The sequence below is a fragment of the Barbus barbus genome (assembly GCF_936440315.1).
Source record: "Barbus barbus genome assembly, chromosome: 34".
Lineage (NCBI taxonomy): Eukaryota > Metazoa > Chordata > Actinopteri > Cypriniformes > Cyprinidae > Barbus > Barbus barbus.
The window spans coordinates 10,951,761-10,972,053 of record NC_136762.1 but is presented as its reverse complement, the minus strand read 5'-3'; the positions used below and the strand labels follow the sequence as shown (position 1 = coordinate 10,972,053).

General features: G+C 36.2%; 2 protein-coding genes across 2 annotated transcripts; one reads left to right on the top strand and one right to left on the bottom strand.

The window, feature by feature from the left end:
• Positions 1–1,232: 1,232 nt before the first annotated feature.
• LOC306854300 (protein unc-119 homolog A-like) lies at positions 1,233–11,266 on the top strand. Its single transcript, XM_079392195.1, has 5 exons — positions 1,233–1,658; positions 8,324–8,437; positions 8,628–8,727; positions 9,770–9,942; positions 10,045–11,266. The coding sequence occupies exons 1-5, from the start codon at positions 1,544–1,546 to the stop codon at positions 10,155–10,157; spliced, it is 615 nt and encodes a 204-aa protein (XP_079248321.1). The 5' UTR covers positions 1,233–1,543; the 3' UTR covers positions 10,158–11,266.
• A 1,920-nt stretch (positions 11,267–13,186) lies between these two features.
• LOC306853808 (forkhead box protein N1-like) lies at positions 13,187–20,065 on the bottom strand (the record flags this gene model as incomplete). The annotated part of the gene is made up of 8 exons (XM_079391460.1): positions 13,187–13,377; positions 13,464–13,928; positions 14,418–14,625; positions 15,101–15,197; positions 15,713–15,831; positions 16,433–16,540; positions 16,872–17,189; positions 19,934–20,065. 8 exons carry the CDS (start codon positions 20,063–20,065, stop codon positions 13,187–13,189), a joined length of 1,638 nt encoding a protein of 545 aa, XP_079247586.1.
• Positions 20,066–20,293: the final 228 nt, after the last annotated feature.

The following is a 20,293-nucleotide window of genomic DNA, read 5'->3' as shown; positions in this document are numbered from 1 at the left end:
CTTCATCATCCATAATAAATGAGGTAACAAGAAAAATTAAAACAATACCTGATATACACACTAGCTGGTAGTGGATAGTTGATAGATAAAAAAAAAAAAATCTCTTTTGAAAATTAACCATGGTTTAATTATATTAAAATTGTATAGTAACCATGTTTTTTTGGCGTATTGATTACGATTTGTATAACCACAGTTTTACTACAAATACCATAGTTAAACTATAGTTCAAGAGTTCCTGCCCATCCAGTCCTGGTGGTTAATGGTAAATGAGCTTGCTGTCCTTAAGAGAGCCTCGAACCCGAGGCTTGGCTTGAGTGCCGAGTTCAACCCCACCATTGCGGTACTACCTAGAGGGAGAAAAAACAGAAATACAGGAGGAGATTGGAAGGTGGAGGGATGCTGGAAGAATTGATGCTGGGACCATGCAATGAGAGCTACTTATATAGGTTCATAATGATCATTGACAGGACTGAATGATTAGGCTCCTCCCGAACCTACTTTTGGAACTTCATTTAGTTTTGCAAAACCATGGTTAATTTGTAGGGCCTATTAACCATGATTTTTTGATTTTATAAGAAGTTCCAAATGTAGGTTGGGGAGGAGCCTAATCATTACCAATCATTACATAATGATCATTACGAGCCTATATAAGCAGCTCTCATTGCGCCATCCCAACATTAATTCTTCCGGCATCCCTCCACCTCCTCCTCTATTTCAGTTTTTCTCCCACTATACTCTCAAAAATAAAGGTGCTTCAAAAGGTTCTTCAAGCGATGCCATAGAAGAACCATTTTTGGTTCCACAAAGAACCATTCAGTCAAAGATGCTTTAAAGAACCATCTCTTCCTTAGCTTTTTATAATCTGAAGAACCTTCTTTCACCACAAAGATCCTTTTGTGAAACAGAAAGTTTCTTCAGATGTTAAAGGTTCTTTATGGAACCATTAGGACAAAAAGGTTCTTCTATGGCACCGTGAAGCACCTTTATTTTTAAGAGAGTAGTAGTACCGCATATCATTGGGGGGACCGAGCCTTGGGTTTGAGCCTCCATTACAGACAAGCCAAGTTCGTTTACCATTAACTATCAGGACTGGATGGGCAGGCAAACTCATGAATTGTAGTAAAGCCAAAGGGTTTTAAGGGTTGTTAGACAGACAGACAGACAGACAGACAGACAGATATAATAAAGCGACTTTCGAACCGTCTGCCCACTTCCTCCCGCAAGTTAATACTGTTCATCTCTCGGGTTTTGCTCGATTACATGAAGTGGTTCCTTTAATACCTTCAGCAGCAGACAGACATGCAGATTACAGAGCGAGAGCCACTCGCCCTAAGAAAGAAGGAGTAAAATAACTCAATATCTTTAGAGGACTGACTGGCTGGGGGAGGTGAATGCGCTATTCTTGTATCCGTAAAAAGCCTGCGTTAAATAACGAGAACGCATAACACCGCAGAGGTGAGGCAAACAAACGGCCCTTGCCAGAGAGGTTGGGTGCGAAGACTGCAACTCGTGCACGAACAGCAGCATCTTATCGCATTTAGAGATGAAAGTGAAGCAAGGCTGCGACGCGGGTGTCCCGTGCACGACTGAAGAGGATTTGTCAAAAAGCACAGAAATAACGCCGGAGGATGTACTCGGGCTGCAGAAGATCACAGACAGTAAGTTCAGCAACATCAATGTCACTCTCAAACAGGAAGCTTCCGCTGACGAGCTGCTCTGCTAACTTACACTGCTGCACATTTACCACCAGTGCAAAATAACAGGTTTAGTCTCGCGGTTTGTGTTTTATTCAGTCTCGCGCTGAGACGTTCTAAGTAAGAAACTTCATTTAAAATGGAACGTCTTCATTTAGAATGTGACTTCGATGTAACGATTTCATTTAGCGTCTGCGTCTTTGTACGGTCTTCATTTTGGCCGAACGAACCCAGTGACATGGTTCACTCGGCTCTTCCTTGGTAAATAAACAACACTGACTGACAATGACGACGTAGGCTGTTAAGTTTACTGATGAATGGGCTGAGAATTGAGAAATGTATCCATTATTTAACAATACTGAAACAGAATTATTAATGACGTTTACAATAACATGTCTGTCGAAGCGGACGGAACACCGTAGTAAAATACTCGGGGTAGTGATTTCTGCAGGACTGCACACGATCAGCGTTGCGAATGAATGACTCTTTAGAGCCGGTTCTTTTTAGCGAATCAAAACTTTAGTCCTATAGTCTTGACCAGTGGATCTAGATCCAACTCCTCCCACCTTACATATACCTGAACCTACGCATCTCCACCCCCCTAGATGTGGATCCATCCCCGCCCCCTGGATCTTTGTTCTGCAGTGAGGGGCTACTGTTGACTAATGTAGTCCGCTTCTCGAACGAATGACTTATGAGCCGGTGTTCTGTCGATTTGTGTCAGTTTTTCCTACCTCCCATTAAAACAGTAGGTAGTACAATTCGACAACGAAAAATTCTACCTGTTAAATTATGATTTATTAATGTGTACACCTACCACACCCTAAACCTACCCTTACAGTAGTGATATACAGTAATTATGTGTTATATTCGCGGTTGTGGCTAGAAGGGATACAGCTACCGGAAACTAACAATAAATAATTTTTTCTACCTATTAGATTGTGTTTTATTAACGTCTACACCTACCCCAACCCTAAACCTACCCCTTACAGTAATGCAGATGCATTAAATATTGTTGTTCAGCATGAGAAAAAGGACGAAATATTGATGTAAGCCCCAGTAGGAAAATCTGACGGGTAGGATAAAATGTCAAGACACCAGTACTTTAGTGAATCAAAAGACTTACTAATCACTGTGGATTAATCTGATGCAGGCTAGTTAATGAATGTTGGCATGTTTTGTTGTAATCAGTGGCATTTCATAAAAAATTGACTAAGAGAAAGAGAGAAAGGTATGAAATATAGGCTAGTTATTGTTTGTTTAATCAAACAACAACAGAGTATAGGCCAAATTTTAAATGACCTCTAAAAAGTCTGTAAAAATGTCATTAAATACAAGAGTGATACATAGGCCTATTTGTTAACTGAGATAGCCTAACTGATTCTCAGGTGTGATTGTTTTGCATATTCTTTTCTAAATCAGATAGCCTATCTTATGATTAGAGGATCATTTGCATCCATTATTCATTTTTAATGAAGGTTTATATGTCCATTTAAGATTACAAAGTTATTACTCTTGCTGAAGCTCATACTGTCTGGGAAGGTTTTCTCAAAACAGGCTTCAGCATTTAATTTAATTACTGCATATAATATGTGTGCCACACACTGATAAATGCACAACAGAAATGCATCCAATAATGTTGACAGATTCATTCTTTCTAAAGAAACTTACAAGACAGAACCCTAAACAAGTGGCAGGGTTATTACAGTTAACAAAAAAATATATATATATATATATATATATATATAATAACTCAAATTTTATTTCAGCTAGTTAATCAGATCAATTTGATGATGATTTAACATATTATTGGGTTGAAAGTCTATCATAATGCAGAGTGTTAGAATTTGGTTTGACTAATGATACTTAAAAAGGATACTTACAATTCTGATTTGCTCATTCAAGAACTGTTTCTTCTTCACTGGTTAGCTTACAATGTAATTACAATTAAAAAGAGGAACTTGTTATAATTTTTGCATGCATCACTTCAGGAACTCAGATGCTAAGGTTTAGTACAGCTAGATGACTCAATATTGCTTGTGAGCTGTTGTTCTGGCTGTTTTAAATGTTGTCTTGCTCATTGCTCCAGCACGCAAGGCACTCTATCTGGCACTTAAAGGTAACTGAGCAAAGACCAGATCTGTTAAATGCAAATGCTCAGTTTCTACAGATTTCAGATCATCAACCGTTTTTACAGCACTGGCACTGTCACAACTTGCTGAAAGACATTTGCATTACTGTTACTCTTATCACATGACTTCTCACAGTCTATAAAGAATATTTCACTTGGAAATAATAGCTACTCTGTCTCATCTTTGCCATCACTAGTTGTTGTCAAAAATCAACAGTATTCTTATCCTGAGCTTTGAAACATATATTTGAATAAATATTCACAAATGCGTGGAAGAGAAGTGCTGAGAAATAACTCTCCTTTATTTAAATGGAAAAAAACACGTCTGGCTAATCACTTGGATTAACGCTCTAAAAATAAAAGCTGTCCTTGATTAAGGATACAGGCTGCTATTCTGAGGAAAGTGGACATTTGTATGCAAGCTTGCTTTTTTGTCTTCTTTAACTCATGTTACTGTTATAAAAAAGAACGCTGAGTATATTTAAGTGCTAAAATAGTATAAATGTCAGTTATGTTAAATGTTGCGATTTCATCAGGGAAATGGATTGGCTTTTTAGCAAATGGTTACATCCTTCTATAATCTTTGGTTTAATGGCTCAATTTGGCACTTAATTTAGAGTGTTTGGAAACATTACTTCTATGAATTATATGGTGTTTAGATATGCACATTATGCCTCATAAATCTAAATGAACCTGTGTGGTCTTGTAAATGAACGCTGGATTTATCATAATCTGTGTTTGTTACGCAGCAGTTTCTTTTGTTTACCCAAAAATAACAGGTGGTAGTTATCTTGGATTGGATTCAGAAGATATGTTGCTAGGTGACAGCATTAGAAGCAGTGAAGCGAGGCTCCTTGGTGGTTTGGAAAGCTACATTGACACTTGACTGCCACATTGCTCTGATTATTAGATGTCTGTCTTGATAATGGTTTGCACACATTTGACGTTTTGTCAGATAATCTAAAAATCACACAGATACTGCTTAATATAAATGAATTAACTTGGCTATGTTAGGTTACACAAGCAAAACATCTTTACGGAACAGGCAGACATAACTGAGTTATGAAAACTAGAAATTTATTTTATTTTTAAAATGTATCAGCAAAACATTACAAATAAATGACTAAATTTATAATAATGCCTCCATTATGAATGGGATTATGAAACTAGATATTTTGTGTTATAAAGTATAAGTTATACTATATTTAAAAATGTTACCATCTGAGTATTAAAAATAAATGAAAACTTAATATGCCTCCATGGAAATGGGGTTATGAAATTAGATAAGTTTTTTTTTTTTTTTATATACCTGCTCAACATTCTAAATAATTGACTAAACTTATAATAATGCATTCATGAAAATAAAAATATTATATATTATATTATATTAAAATTGTACCTTCTACTACACTCATGATGCCTGCAGCATGAAAATGTGTCTTCTAATTTAATACTAAAAATACTGTGTCCAGATTATTTCTCTTTCCGTTTTCATTTTAAAGCATATAAATTACTAAATAAAGTTTAAATTACTGCGATTTACACTTACAAATATTGCATTTTGTATTTTTTCCAACAGCATAATTATTTTCATGCTTACATGAAATGGTTAATTATTTAATTAATAAACCACTAAATAAATCTGTTTTAAAGCCTGAGCAAATGTTAGCATTTTGCCTTCCCTTTCTCAGCTTGGCACACTTCTGAAGCAGAGGAGCTATAAATATCTCAAGTGATTGGCTAAATCCAGTGTTGCCCATCTGTTAACTAACAGGAAGCTTGGGTAGAGGATAGGTGGGACGTCTGCACTGTCCCACAGGAAGGAAGTGATATACTCAGCCTGTAGTGTTGAGCTCATCTCAGTGTCATCCTAGCAGAGATGGACCTCTCAAAAGTTAGAGTTGTCCCAAATCCCCTTAGCATCTCCCAATCTGTGCCATGTGATGGTGAACAATGTAAGCTTCTTAAGTATAATCCATCCCAGGGAGAAGAGGGCTGACACAGCTGCTCCTCGCACCTCATTTGCCTCCTCTGGGAGTCTGGCATGAGGAAAGGGCATAAGACTGGACTGACCCAAGTCATTATCTCCAGGCCACAAATAAATCACCACATATAGTATTTGAACAGTTAAGTTGCACTGTGTGTCATTACATTCGATTTTTAAACTTGGGTCCTGGGAAACCAGAGGAATGCTTTGCTTGTGGGTCTCCATAAAATTTTAATGTAAATCAGATTTTGCACTCAAACCACTAAAGCCTTGGTCAGTAAACTCAAAAACCAGTTGTGTGTGTGTGTGTGTGTATTTATGTGTATATATATATATATATATATATATATATATATATATATATATATATATATGTATGCGTGTGTGTAATACACACACACACATATATACAGTGCCCTCCAAACGTATTGGAACAGTAAGGCCAATTCCTTTATTTTTGCTGTAGACTGTAAATATTTGGGTTTGACATCAAAATATGAATATGAGATGAGAGATTAACATTTCAGCTTTTATTTACAGGTATTTTCATCTGGATCTGATGCACAACTTAGAAGATAGCACCTTTTGTTTGAACCCACCCATTTTTCATGTTACCAAAAGTATTGGAACATGTGACTGACAGGTGTGTTTTGTTGCTCTGGTGTGTCCTATTAATTGATTATTCAAACAATAAATAGCACTGAATGTCTGCGCTCAGTTTCAGATCCGTGCAGACTGCATTTATAGTTAGTTAGACGTGTAACCAACATGAAAACCAGAGAGGTGTTTATGGGTGAAAAACGAGTAATTGTGAAGCTGAGAGAAGATGAAAAATCAATCAAACCATTGCACAAACACTGGCAATAGCAAGTACAACCATTTGGAATCTCCTGAGGAAGAAAGAAACCACTGGTGTACTAAGTAACACACCTCAAACGGGTAGATCAAGGAAAACATCTGCAGTTGATGACAGAAACATTGTGACAGCTGTAAAGAAAGACCCTAAAACAACTGTTAGTGACATCAGCAACAACCTCCAGAGGGCAGGAGTGAAGGTATCACAATCTACTGTTCGCAGAAGACTTCATGAACTAAAGTACAGAGGCTACACCAGAAGATGCAAACCACTCAGTAGCAAGAAGAATAGGAGACGAGCCTCAAAAATTCTAGGACAAGGTTTTATGTGCTGATTTTATGGACCAAAGTGATGGAAAGACTAAAGTTTGGAGAAAGAAAGGATCTGCTCATGATCCCAAACGTACAAGCTCATCTGAAACACAGGTGTACATTATAGTACACATTACACAAGTAATGTAATGGCTTGGGCTTTCATCGCTTCTTCTGGAACAGGCTCATTAATCTTCATTAATGATGTAACACATGATGGCAGCAGCAAAATTGACTCAGAAGTCTACAGAAATATTTTGTCTGACAATTTACAGAAAGATGCAACCAAACTGATTGGGAGATCCTTCATCATGCAGCAAGATAATGACCCAAACCATGGTGCCAAAACAACAAAGGAGTTCATCAGCAAGAAGTGGAAGGTTTTAGACTGGCCAAGTCAGTCTCCACACTTAAACCCTGCAGAGTATGCATTTTACCTGCTAAAGAAGAGACTGAAGGGAGTAACCCCCCAAAACTGAAAGAGGCTGCGGTGAAAGCCTGGAAAAGCATCACAAAAGAAGGATGCAAAAGTTTGGTGATGTCAATGGGTCACAGGCTTGATGCAGTTATTGAAAGCAAAGGATTTGTCTTTTTCACTTTAATCTATGTTAATTCTATCTGTTCCAATACTTTTGGTAACATGAAAAATGGGTGGGTTCAAACAAAAGGTGCTATTCTAAGTTGTGTATCAGATCCAGATGAAAATACCTGTAAATAAAAGCTGAAATGTTAATCTCTCATCTCATATTCATCTTTTGATATCAAACCCAAATGTTTTCAGTCTACAGCAAAAAAAAAGGAATTGGCCTTACTGTTCCAATACTTTTGGAGGGCACTATATATTACAGTATTATTACTAAAGCAAAACATCCAACCAACTGTCATCTTTTTACACAAAACAGAACAAGCACACTGTTAAAGCAAACTGAAAATTTTAATCAAAAGGAAAATTATGTGTTTTTAAAGTTTGTCTGTCAGTATATCTCTTTTCCTGTTGTTTCTAAACAGTATCAGTCTCTTCGGGTAGGTAATGAATCGAGGAGGTGTATGTCATCATCAATGTCATTTCCACACAACATCAGAGAGAACAGAAATAGCTCTTTTTGTCCCTGCAGTCTATCACACAAGGGTACGGCTCTCAGCCCTGAGGCATGTCTTTGATGCATGTGACCTACTGTATGTCACACACATACAGTGTTAAAAAAGTGGTCACAAAACTTGTTACGACAAGTCTGGAGAGAATCACGTCGTGTTAATATTCCATTCATATTTCATTATCTTACAAATGATGACCTAATGAGAGTCAGAACTGAAGCACATCCTGGTTTGTTTTTGTTTCCATAGATTACCTCTGTGGTCCAGAGCAGAACATACACAAGATCGACTTCACCAGGTTCAAAATCAGAGACATGGAGACAGGCACGGTTCTTTTTGAGATCACCAAACCCCCTACAACAGGTAGGCAAGGAGCCAGCAGACCCCTTAAATTCACTTCCTCACACCACCTACACAGACTGCACATTTAAATGCAAGACTCGTTTTGATTTTTTTTCCCCCATAAAGCCCTGATTTCCAATTAGATGCAGTGCGCTGCACAAGAGCCCTTCAAAGGCTCATTCGGTAATGCCGACCCCTTTCTGATTCACAGAGAGTGGGGACGACAGAACGGACTTTGACCAGAACGCCGGGCGCTTTGTGCGTTACCAGTTCACCCCCACTTTCCTCCGACTACGCCAGGTTGGCGCCACGTAAGTGCAATCAGTGGCAGGATTACACTTGATCTTAATTGCAACCTAAAATGTGCCTGAAATCACACTTGACTTAATCGTTAAAGGGGTCATATTATGATGAATCAAGTTTTTATTGATATTTTGAGATAAATGGGTTAATTGTACTTTAAAAAACATACAGCACTGTAACACATGAGACGTCTTGTCAAAGGCAGGTAATGAGGAGAAAGTAAGATACCATTAATCCTACACACAAGAATAACTAAAGATAACTAATGGTAAGAGTAAAATATAATAAAAAATTGGTTTAATAAGGTAATTGTGAGATAAAGATTAAAATAAGAAAGTCACATTGTCACACTGTGAGATACACTGTAAAATTGCAATTAGGTGAAAATTGCTGAAGTGTCTTAATGAAGTGGCTTTATATTCTATATTTTATATTTTTTACAAGTTTTGTGAACTTGTCACAATGTAATATGAGAGGCTATAAAAGTGACTGTTATTAAAGGATGGGGAAGAAAATATATTGTATAAGCTGTATTACATTTCACATGTGACAAAAATGTTTACTTCGAAGTCTTAAAAGCGTGGGAGCAATAAACATGCTCTACATTACCATTCAAAAGTTTTATTCAGCTTTATAATTATTTATCATTTTATTCAGCAAGGATGCATTCAATTAATCAATCAAAACTGACAGACAATGCATTTATGATGTTATTAAATGTCTATTTCAAATAAATGCTGTTTTTCAACTTTCTATTCATCAGAGAACCTTGAAATAAAGTATGACCAATTCCATTAAAATATTAAGCAGCACAACTGTTTTCAACATTGATAATAATAAGAAAAATCTGCGTATCAGAATGATTTCTCAATGATCATTTGACACTGTAGACTGGAGTAATGATGCTGAAAATTCAGCATCACAGGAATCAATTACAATTTATATTAAGACTTCTTTCTAAAACATCATCAACCCTACAACATGGAAGGAGCCATTTTCATTGATACAAAATCCATGTACCCTTAAATATGTCCTTTCCCACTTCCACAGGGTGGAGTTCACTGTAGGCGATGTTCCCATCAACAACTTCCGAATGATCGAGAGGCACTATTTCCGTGGGCAGCTGCTGAAGAGCTTTGACTTTGAGTTTGGTTTCTGCATCCCGAGCAGTAAGAACACCTGTGAACACATCTATGAGTTTCCACCACTCTCTGAGGAAATAAGTAAGTTCTAAATGTTTTTTATCAACTGTTTGCTGTTGATTAGTTTGTGATCTTATGGCTGGACCTAATATGTAACACTGTGTTTCTTGTATCCCTCCATAGTGCGTGAAATGATCATTCACCCTTATGAAACGCAATCTGACAGCTTTTACTTTGTGGACAACAAGCTTGTGATGCACAATAAGGCAGATTATTCTTACAACGGTGGACCGTAGGAGGTCATTCTCACCTTTTGCATTGAGTTGCAGTGGAGCGGCAGAGGAACATCTACTGAAAGTGGCATCTAGGCATCTAATCTTATATGTGATGATGCAGTTGGTTAAACATACAAAAAACACCCCAATCTCAGGATTTGTGTGTGTGTGTGTGTGTGCATGTTTATGTGGTTTATGAGGACACACATTTGTATAATGACATGGGTATGACAGAGGTATTACAATATGAAGGTGGTTTATGAGGACACTACCTATGTCCCCGTAATTCAAAAGGCTTAAAAAACATACTAAATGGTGTTTTTTTGAAAATCTAAAAATGCACAAAGTCTCCTGTGAGGGCTAAGTTTAGGTGTAGGGTTGGTGTAGGGCAATAGCACACACAGTTTGTTCAGTATAAAAACCATTACGCCGATGGAGAGTCCCCATAAACCACAAAAACCAACGTGCGTGTGTGTGTGTGTGTGTGTGTGTGTGTGTGTGTGTGAGAGAGAGAGAGAGAGAGAGAGAGAGAGAGAGAGAGAGAAAGAATGTTGCTCAGAATGGACCAGTACTACTTTTTACCTTAGAATCATCTGAAGTATGTAATTAACTCTGTCTCTTCGAGGATATGAGTGTGCCTGTGCACATGTGCATTCAATGTATGCTCTGTTTTTATGTGTTTTTCAAAGCCCAAAGCCAAATAATTCTAACCAACTCTGATTTTTGACTAAATGTTCATAAGTGATGTCGCTCAAGGCTTCTAAGGCATAAAAAGAGCATCATGTTGAGTGAGTTGGAGATACAGTGACCAATGCAGTGTGTAAAGGAAGGGATACTGTCAGGAACTGTATATTTTGCCCTGATATTGCACCCACTTCCTGTAGCCCTCTGCAGAGGGGCCTGGTTTTGCTTAATTTTTCTCACGTTCATATTTGAATGCTCATAATTTGGTCGATTATGTAAATCTATGTTATTTATAGTATGCTCTTATTTATATTGATATACATTGTCACACATATTTTTAATAGCATATTTTGTCAAATAACAGTGATAGATATCTGTGTCAATTGTTTCATGTGATTTAACAAAAAAAGAGAAAAATAAAAATTCCAAAGTTCTTTAAATCCTCATATGTTTGATTTAATTCATTTCTTTTACACATAAAACACCTCCATAGTGGTTTTATTCAGATTAAACAATATTTAAACTGTGCACTATTATCTAAATGTTTGGGACAGGTAACATTTTTTTATAATAAATATCTTATGCAAGGCTGCATTTGTTTGCTCACAATTATAGTAAAAACAGTAATATTGTGAAATATTATTACAATTTAAAATAACTTTTCTATTTTAAAACATTTTAAAATGTAATTTTGCTGATGTAGTGCTCAAGAAATATTTATTATTATTATTATTAACACTGACAAAAGGTGTGCTGTTTAATATTTAGTGGTTTGTTTTTTTTTTTGTTTTTTTTTGATAAATTGATAAAGATAAATTGAAAAAAAACATTATTTGAAATACATTTTTTTTGTAACAATAGAAAAGTCTTTTGGTAAAAAAATTTCTTGCTGAATAAAAATATTGATTTCTTTTAAAAACAAATCTAGTTCTGTAGATAATCAAAAGAATAATATATGATACAACCAAGGGCAAAAATAATAATTTACAATAATAAACATTGCTATATGCTACATGTTCAAATCAGTTCCAATACAGCAAAATGCTTTGATCTGGTGTATACAGTGTATTATTGTAACACAATGCCTTATATGTTATGATCATTTATGCATCTGACTTAAGATTCAGTTCTGGTAGTGCAATAGATCAGATGATCCCACCTCAGATAATGTATTATTAGCCATTTTAAGAATTTTTATTAACAAAAATAGCTGTGACCTATGCTTGCAGAGATCTAGTGAAAATCCTGCAATTCAGGAGACCTGTTTAAACTTGTTATAGTGCTTTCAATGTGGGTTGCTATGGGAAAACAGTAAAAAAAAGAGGCAACCCCACACCCCAGTGGAGGCCATGGCAAATGCAAGTACAGAACATCTTGTTAAAATATTACCAACTCAAACACTTTTACACTTTAAAACAAAACACTCACACAAAAGCAACTAAATATTACTATATTGTTGAATTTCGGCAAACAATACAAGACAATTTAGGCCACATTCAAGTGATTTTGAACATTAAATGCTTACAGAACGTTTTGGAATTTCCAAAAATACCAGTGGTGGGATTTTAGAGCCCACTAAGGAGCCTCCACAAACTTATAAGGGAACCTCAAAATGACTTAAGATAAAAACAAGTATTAAAATAAGCTAAAACAACAACAAATAAAAGATATTTCTTATTTTAATTCAACGTCTCAACAACTCTTTTTTTCCACTGTCCCACTGGAAAACCTGGATATATGAGGTAGCCTAATTATAAAGGTAAGATCTAAACCTAGAAAAGGTATGTGAATTAATGAAATCTCATAATTTCATGGGCATTCATTATGAATATTCATTTTTCTAGTTATGGCAAGCTCTAGAATATTTTATCAGGTAGAAATTGTGAGGAAAAATACTCATCCTCAATCATTATCCAGTAAATCAGGAAAAGCCACGGCATCTTTGAATATTCATCTAGACAGTGGGGGTCTTGGAGTCAAAAAGGTTGGTACAGTGTAAAAAATGTATTTCCCAAGTTGTAAATAAAAAAATATTACTGGAGTGTTTTATAAGAAAATACTACTTAGCTTTTCTGCTATATTGTTACCTGCTTTGTAGCTAACTAATTGTGAAATGTCCTAGCAATTTCAGAGTAAAAATTATTTCTACACCAATTTTTTCAGTGTAAAAACTGGTTTAGTGGGATTGGACAACATACTGCATTGACTGCATTGAAGCAATAAAAACATTAAAACTAATGTCATTTTTATAACTCAAGCACACCATTTAGCATAAAAATCATAATTTTTGAACATTCAAAAATACAAACTTTTTTTATATTTTGGATAACAAAGATGACTTGGGACGCAACACACAAGTTACTTTCTTATAGCAGAGGAATAGGAGTTGTGTAGAGCCCGCTGAGATAAAGCTCAGAAATGCTGCCTTGCATCTCACCGTCAGTCTCTGCCAAACCTCCACAGACCCCCACGCTATCCCGTGTTTGACTGGGACTGTCCATGACTACCAGTGAATCCGGAGCGAGGCTGTCATTCCTTAGCTCCTCCCAAAGATTCCCTTTAAACAAAGACAGAGAACAAGTCATGAACAACAAAACAGCTCAGCCGCTACAAACATGGCTAATATTTCAAACTCGATCTTACCATGTAGTTGAAGATCTGTGAGGCTGGGATTTAATGCATCAACATCATTACTGATTTCTCCATCCAGCAGAAGCTCCTGCATGCTCGCTGTAGCGCTGTGACCAGCCTGCAGGGTGGTGCTGTAGCTCGGTGGGGTGTGTGCTGGTAAGGGGGAATCCAAGCAGCCTGTCCTGGGACTGGAGGGATGCCCGGCACTGGGCTGATGGGTGAAAGGAGGGTAGTATGAGAAAGATAAAGGGTCTGGGGATAAGTAGGGGGGAGGTGGGATGACAGTTTGAGAGGGTAAAGGGTTGTAGAGGGATTGCTGATGAGGGACACTAGTGTCATGGACAGGCTGGTGTCCGTACGCAGGATGCATGGCAACTCTTAAAGGTTGAGAATGTGTATGGCTGCTTGGTAGACTGAAGTGAGCTCCAAGAGACTTCAATTTTTCAGGTCTCTCCCCAAGAAGGCGTTCCAGCTCCTCTAAAACAATGAGCATAAATACATATTTTTAATATATATAATACAAATATATATATATATTGCACGGATGCACTGATTATATTTAGCAAGGATGCATTAAATTGATCAAAAGTGACAGTTATATAATGTTACAAAGATTTATGTCTTAAATACATTTTGTTCTATTGAACCGAATATATCAAATGTCTATATATATATATATATATATATATATATATATATATATATATATATATATATATACAGTATATATATAATGGCTTAGTAAATACCAAATATACTTTGTCTTTCTTTGTCTATTCTATTTAAAATAAACATGAAAACATATTATATAAAAGGATAGGAGCATAAGTATACAATACATTTACAACAATCATATACATACAAGTGAAGTTGTGTAATCTGGGACATTTTTGCATGTTTAATGTTCAGACCAACAAATATGACCTTAAATAGGCTATTATAGAATTGTCTGATCCCATTGCGTACCTGGTCGGGCCATGCTCCTCCGGACAGTCAGAGGATCTTTACGTCTCCACTTGTGAAGTTCCTCCTGCATCTTCTCTACCTTCGCCGGGTTCAGGGCCCAAAGGCAGCCCTTTCGGGAGGAGTTCCCATTCTTGTTCTCCACTTTCTCAAAGCATTTGTTCAAAGAGAGGTTGTGTCGGACAGAATTCTTCCAACCATCAGGTGCTGTCTGAGGAATAACAAATGAAAAAGTGGTTCATTATGGCATTGTAAAATGGTTGCTAAGTTTCTAAAGGTTGTAGAGTAGTTGCTATGTGGTTTCTAAGGTGTTTACAGAAAGAACTGAATCTTGAATAGAGATTGCACCAGTCATTTCTCGAACTAAACATCTTTCTTACAACCTTTCCCTCAGTGGAAAGGTATGGATCTGCATGTTTACGTAATGATGAGCCAAAACAATGTCACATTGTAAATCCCTTTACCAGCACAGCGCCAAGAGGAGGGGGATCCAAATCATCAAGTATATAAGGATCTTGCCATAACAGGCATATTGCATAAAGCCTGAGGAAATTACTCATGGTAAATAACTTTCTGGATTTGTTGCATTAATCATGCACAGGCTTCTGCCAAGATACCAACTGTTCACTGTAGATCAATGTATATTAGATGTAGAAATTATTCTGAGATGTGGCAGTGCAGTTTACCTTAAAGTAGGGGAAATGCTCCGTCATGAAGCTGTAGATCTCACTTACTGGTAGACTGCCTGTTTTGCTATTCCTCAGAGCCAGGAAAATGAGAATACTGAAAAGAAATATTCAACAATGAAGCATTACCATCCAAACAAGACTCCTGTGAGGCATTGGTTTATTTTGATTTGTTTGGATAAGTAACATTTTTATGCATTCGGCAGGCAATTTTATCCAAAGGGACAGCACATTCACATGAATAATGATATTAAATCTTATCATTGCAGATTTCTGATTGCATAGTTTAGCTGTCAGCAGTTTAGTTTTTAAACAGAATAATATAATAATTTTAAATAGAATGGCAGTTAGGTTGAACATTCCTGAATGAACCGGTTGAATTAATTCAATGACTTTTACTCATAATACTGTCACTTGTCAACACCTACTGTGTAACTATGTAACCTGCAGAAAGAAACACTGAAAAACTTTTAGTTTGACTGAAACTAACTGTTGTTGTGCCCTGAGACTAACAGGTTTCAGATGACAAAAAACAGAGGTTTCAGAGAATGAGCTGCTTTGAAAAGATGCTTTAGTTTAACAGGATAAAACAGGTGAGGTGCAAATAAGTACCTGTAAGAGTAGACAGGTTTAGGGTAGGGTGTCAGGACAGAATTGTCTTGAGATGTTTGTGATGAGAGGCTTTGGTTATAGTAGTGAGAAATAGTGTCTCTTCCTCTTGAAGAGTAAAACTAGAGACAGACATACACATAAATAAAATTAAAAAATTAAATACCTATTTGTGATTTGTGTAGTTATTAGTAGTTAAATATATATATATATATATATATATATACACACAGTATCTACGCTTTTTATGCTTGTTTGAAGTTAATGAATAGATTCCATTACATACTACATCCATGTTCAACCAGAGTGAGTCTTTGTTATTTGTCAGTCTAAAGATGTAGTATAACTTCCTGCCAATGTTTTGACTGTGAACATGCATCCAAAACCATTTGATCATTCCTACTTTCTTACACATGCCAAGATTAACCTACAGTAGTCATACTGACTTCTTTATACACATAGTTATATTAATTTATATATACACTACTGTTCAAAAGTGCATTTTTAATAAATAAAAAAATTCAAGAAGGACACATTAAATTAATCAAAAGTGACAGTAAAGACTTTCATTATGTTACAAAGATTTCTATTTCAAATAAATGCTGTTCTTTTGAACTTTCTATTCATCAAAGAATCATGGTTTCCACAAAGATATTATGCAGCAACTGCTTTCAACATTGTTAATAATTGTTAAGAAATGTCGGGCAGCAAAATCAAGCGTACCTGATGTTGTTGAGGACTGATGGGACTGTACGTCTGATGGTTCACTGACGTGTAGCCGGGAGGTTCTTCAGAGCTCGACTGAGGCTCGCTGTAGTGGTGCTGAGTTCCCTGCCCCAAGAACAGATCATGATCTACTTAATGCTGACATATCATAAATGTGTCTTTAGAAAGTGTAATAAGGACATCTGCTTGCACATCTGCCTGGCAGGTTTTCTCATTTCCATTACTTTTGCCCCTGGCCTAAATATAGTGGCAAGAATTGAAAAGAGCTTTCATGCGATATAGGTTTTCTTGACTTTAGTTATATGTTGTATGATTTTCCATTCTTTTAAATTATTTTTCCATACTGTGCGAATTCCTTTTAAAGTATAAGAAAAATCATATTTTTCACTCAAACAAAAATTCTTACATTTTTGATTAAATAATCCTTCAGTCTCACCATGATACTGGTGGTTTCCACATCAGTGCTTGATGGAGTCCAAGAGGATTGTTCCTCTATTCCATCAGTTATGGTGAATTTCCCAACCAATCCAGCTCTTCTGAGACAACTGAAGGTCTGAACCTCACTGATGACCCCTTCACTGCACTGACGCCTGTATGGATGGTAGTGACTGTTCTCCATTAGGCCAGATTCTTGTCCAACAGAGCTTCCGTCTACACTGTGTCTACGAAAGCGCTCAGCACTCTTCTGCCTGTAAGGAACGCTTTCTCTTTGGGAGTACGGTGTAAACCCTTCTCCAACATTGCTCTGGTGACACTATAGATATAAACAACAAAATAATGCAAAAACAGATCTAATATCAATCAAACCTGCACCGATAAGAAATTTCATACTATTGTATAGTATCAATATACGTGAAACACATTCCATGTAAAGCCACGCCGCAGTTTCATTTCTAATTAATGCACTCTTTAACATGGAGCAGTTTTCCAAGAGGAAATGCAGTAGCACGTAAAGATCTTTGATCTGCTAAAGAGTCCATAAAAGCATTTAATGTGACATACAGCCTTCCCTGAGGGGCATAATTAATTAATATTAAATCACAAGGATTTGATGAAAAGGCAGGATGAAATACTTCTCTTTCTGCCCGGGGTCTTGTGTCCTTGAATAGTAGCTTGTGCGGGGGTTCATGTCCTCATCAAACGGTAATAATTATGACACAGTGTCTTAATCAGAGCAGCTGGTGAGCAGCAGTTTTTAAAAACCAGTAACTAAAGAACAGACTGGACTGATGTTATAGAACCAACTTATCAGAGATTTCATCTGGATTCAGATACAGAAGACAGATTACCTTACACGTCATTTTTCCCAAACACTATCTATCTATCTATCTATCTGTGCATCTGTCTACCTGTCTACATGTGTATGTATCTATCTATCTATCTATCTATCTATTTTTTTATTCATTATTTGGCAGGGACAATAGACAGTCAGAAAAGAATTAGCTACAGAGCTAAATTTCATCTGCTGTCCCTGGCAGGAAAATACAAAACAAATTATGTGACAAAAGCATCAGTATAATACCATTTCCAGTAAAAATCCCCCCACAATTTAACAGATAGAAAAATATAATCCCCCACATAGAAACTACAATCCACATTTCTAAAAAACATCCCCTATAAATACTACAAAGCATCATCCTACAAACAATTATAAACATTTTACAACTCACCAAAGTTTCATTCACAATACAGAAATATTCAATGGTCACACACCTGACTCGCCTTTAACCATATTTTCAAATGTGGATTAAATTGTGCTAAGCTAGAACACTGTTTTATAGTAATTGGTAAATTATTCCAGTTATTAACAGCCCTTACAGAGAAAGCTCAACGACCAAAATCAGTAGCTCTAAAATTCTCTGCACAATCAACTCTAGACAAAATTTGTCTTATTTTTTTAGTACAAGAGTAAACAAATTCCTTCAAGGGTGAAGGTGCAAGATTGTTAACAATTTTGTACATTAAACAACAATTATAAAACACAATAAAATTGTCAAAAGTAAAAAAAAAAATCAAATAATGATGATACCTGTAAGGTTTCTTATTGAATACTTTTAGTGCACGTTTATACAAAGTATATAAAGGTCTAAGAGTAGATTTTCCTGCTTGCGACCATGAGGTAATACAATAAGAGAAATGAGAAAAGATCAAAGAATTCAAAAAGACTCTTGAAGCTTCTATTGAAAGTTTAAGAAAAATTTTAAATTTCTAAGTTGAGGTGTCACTTCACAAACTATTTTTCGAACATGCTTTTCAAATGTTAAATGAGAATCTAAAATAACGGCAAGATACTTACAGTTTTTCTCAATTGCTTTGGCACATTTTTCGAAACAGTCTTAACATTCTCTAAACTGTGAGTGCAAAAGTCACAACTGTTTGCTGGAACTTCAGAACTTTATTGCATATCTGCAAAATGTAGAAACTCACCCAAAACATTTCATTCATGCTTCAAAACCTAGTTATCGTGTCAGTAATTATCCTGTTCAGTAAAAGCAGTGCACTCTGTTACAGTAGTATTACCTGATGTAAACTATGGCAACAGTTTGGATGACAGTTACTGTACTGAAATGCAGAAGGCTGCACTTCTTATGTATGCCATATTTCCTTTCAAAAGTACAAATTTACACATTACTGTAAGTGGGATATTGATTGAAAGAGACTGTTTCAAAATGTTTGAATTATTGAGGATATGGTCAATCTCCCAATTTTTAGCTGCACCCTTCAGCCATTGTAAGGCCATGATGGACAACATTATTTCATCTGATATGCACCTCTGTCCTTGGCCTCTTCTTCCTCTTCCTCTTCCTCTGTTTTGCCTCTGTACACTTCCATGCATCATTACTCCTCTTCTTCCTCTCGGCTCTTGTCCCTGATCGTTTTCTGGATGTTCATCTATCGTCAGAATTTGTAACTTTTATGTTGTCCTCTGTCTATATATGCTTTCCAATTGAAGGGTCATGAAATGCACCTTTGAGCTATTTCAGAGAATTGATTTATAATTGGTTGATCTATATTCTCTTCATTAGTGAGAGTCAAGATTCACCTGCACAATTCATGGCAAATTTACAAAAAGTCTAATAGAGATGTGTAGAAAATATGCTATGCAACTAGATCAACCATTTTGCATTTAATGACTTATACAATGAACTACTGACTAGATGTTTTGGGGGGTAAGACAATAGCACAGAGAACTATATAATACATTTTGAGCAACATTACAATAGTACCTGATAATGTAGGAAACAGCAAACAAATGTACATAATCAGTTGCATGAATGTACCAAAGCAATCGCAACTTGTTCAAAAGAATGAGAAACTGCTTTTATGATGTGCACAAGTGACTAGATGATGTGGAGGTTGAACAAGTATTTTTGAAAATTTCATTTCTGTTCTGAGAAATGCACCAAAGCAAAAACTGTAAAATGAAGCACTTCAAAACAAGATAATACAAAATTAATTCAAAAATGAAAACAAATTCTAAAATGAAATGATTAATACCTGTGATTCTGGCATCTGAAAGCAGGGCGACCCAAGATGTTCAAAAGATTGTAGTTCGCCTGGAGAAGGAATCGGTGAACTGCTGCTGCTGCTTACAGATGGGAAAGACAGGCCCTGGGGCTCAGAGGACATTGTCCCTACAACCTGCCTCTTCAAAACACCAGAACAGGGAGACAGATTGATTAATAGCCCAAATAGATATACTGTAATATGCAATTATGATCCCTTAGGATACTGTAAGAAAAAACATGAAAAACACAGAAATGTAGACTACACTCAGACATTTACACACTCAAGTGTCAGGGTTAGTGGTTTTACAGCTTTACATACACAGTGCCCTCCATAAGTATTAGAACAGTA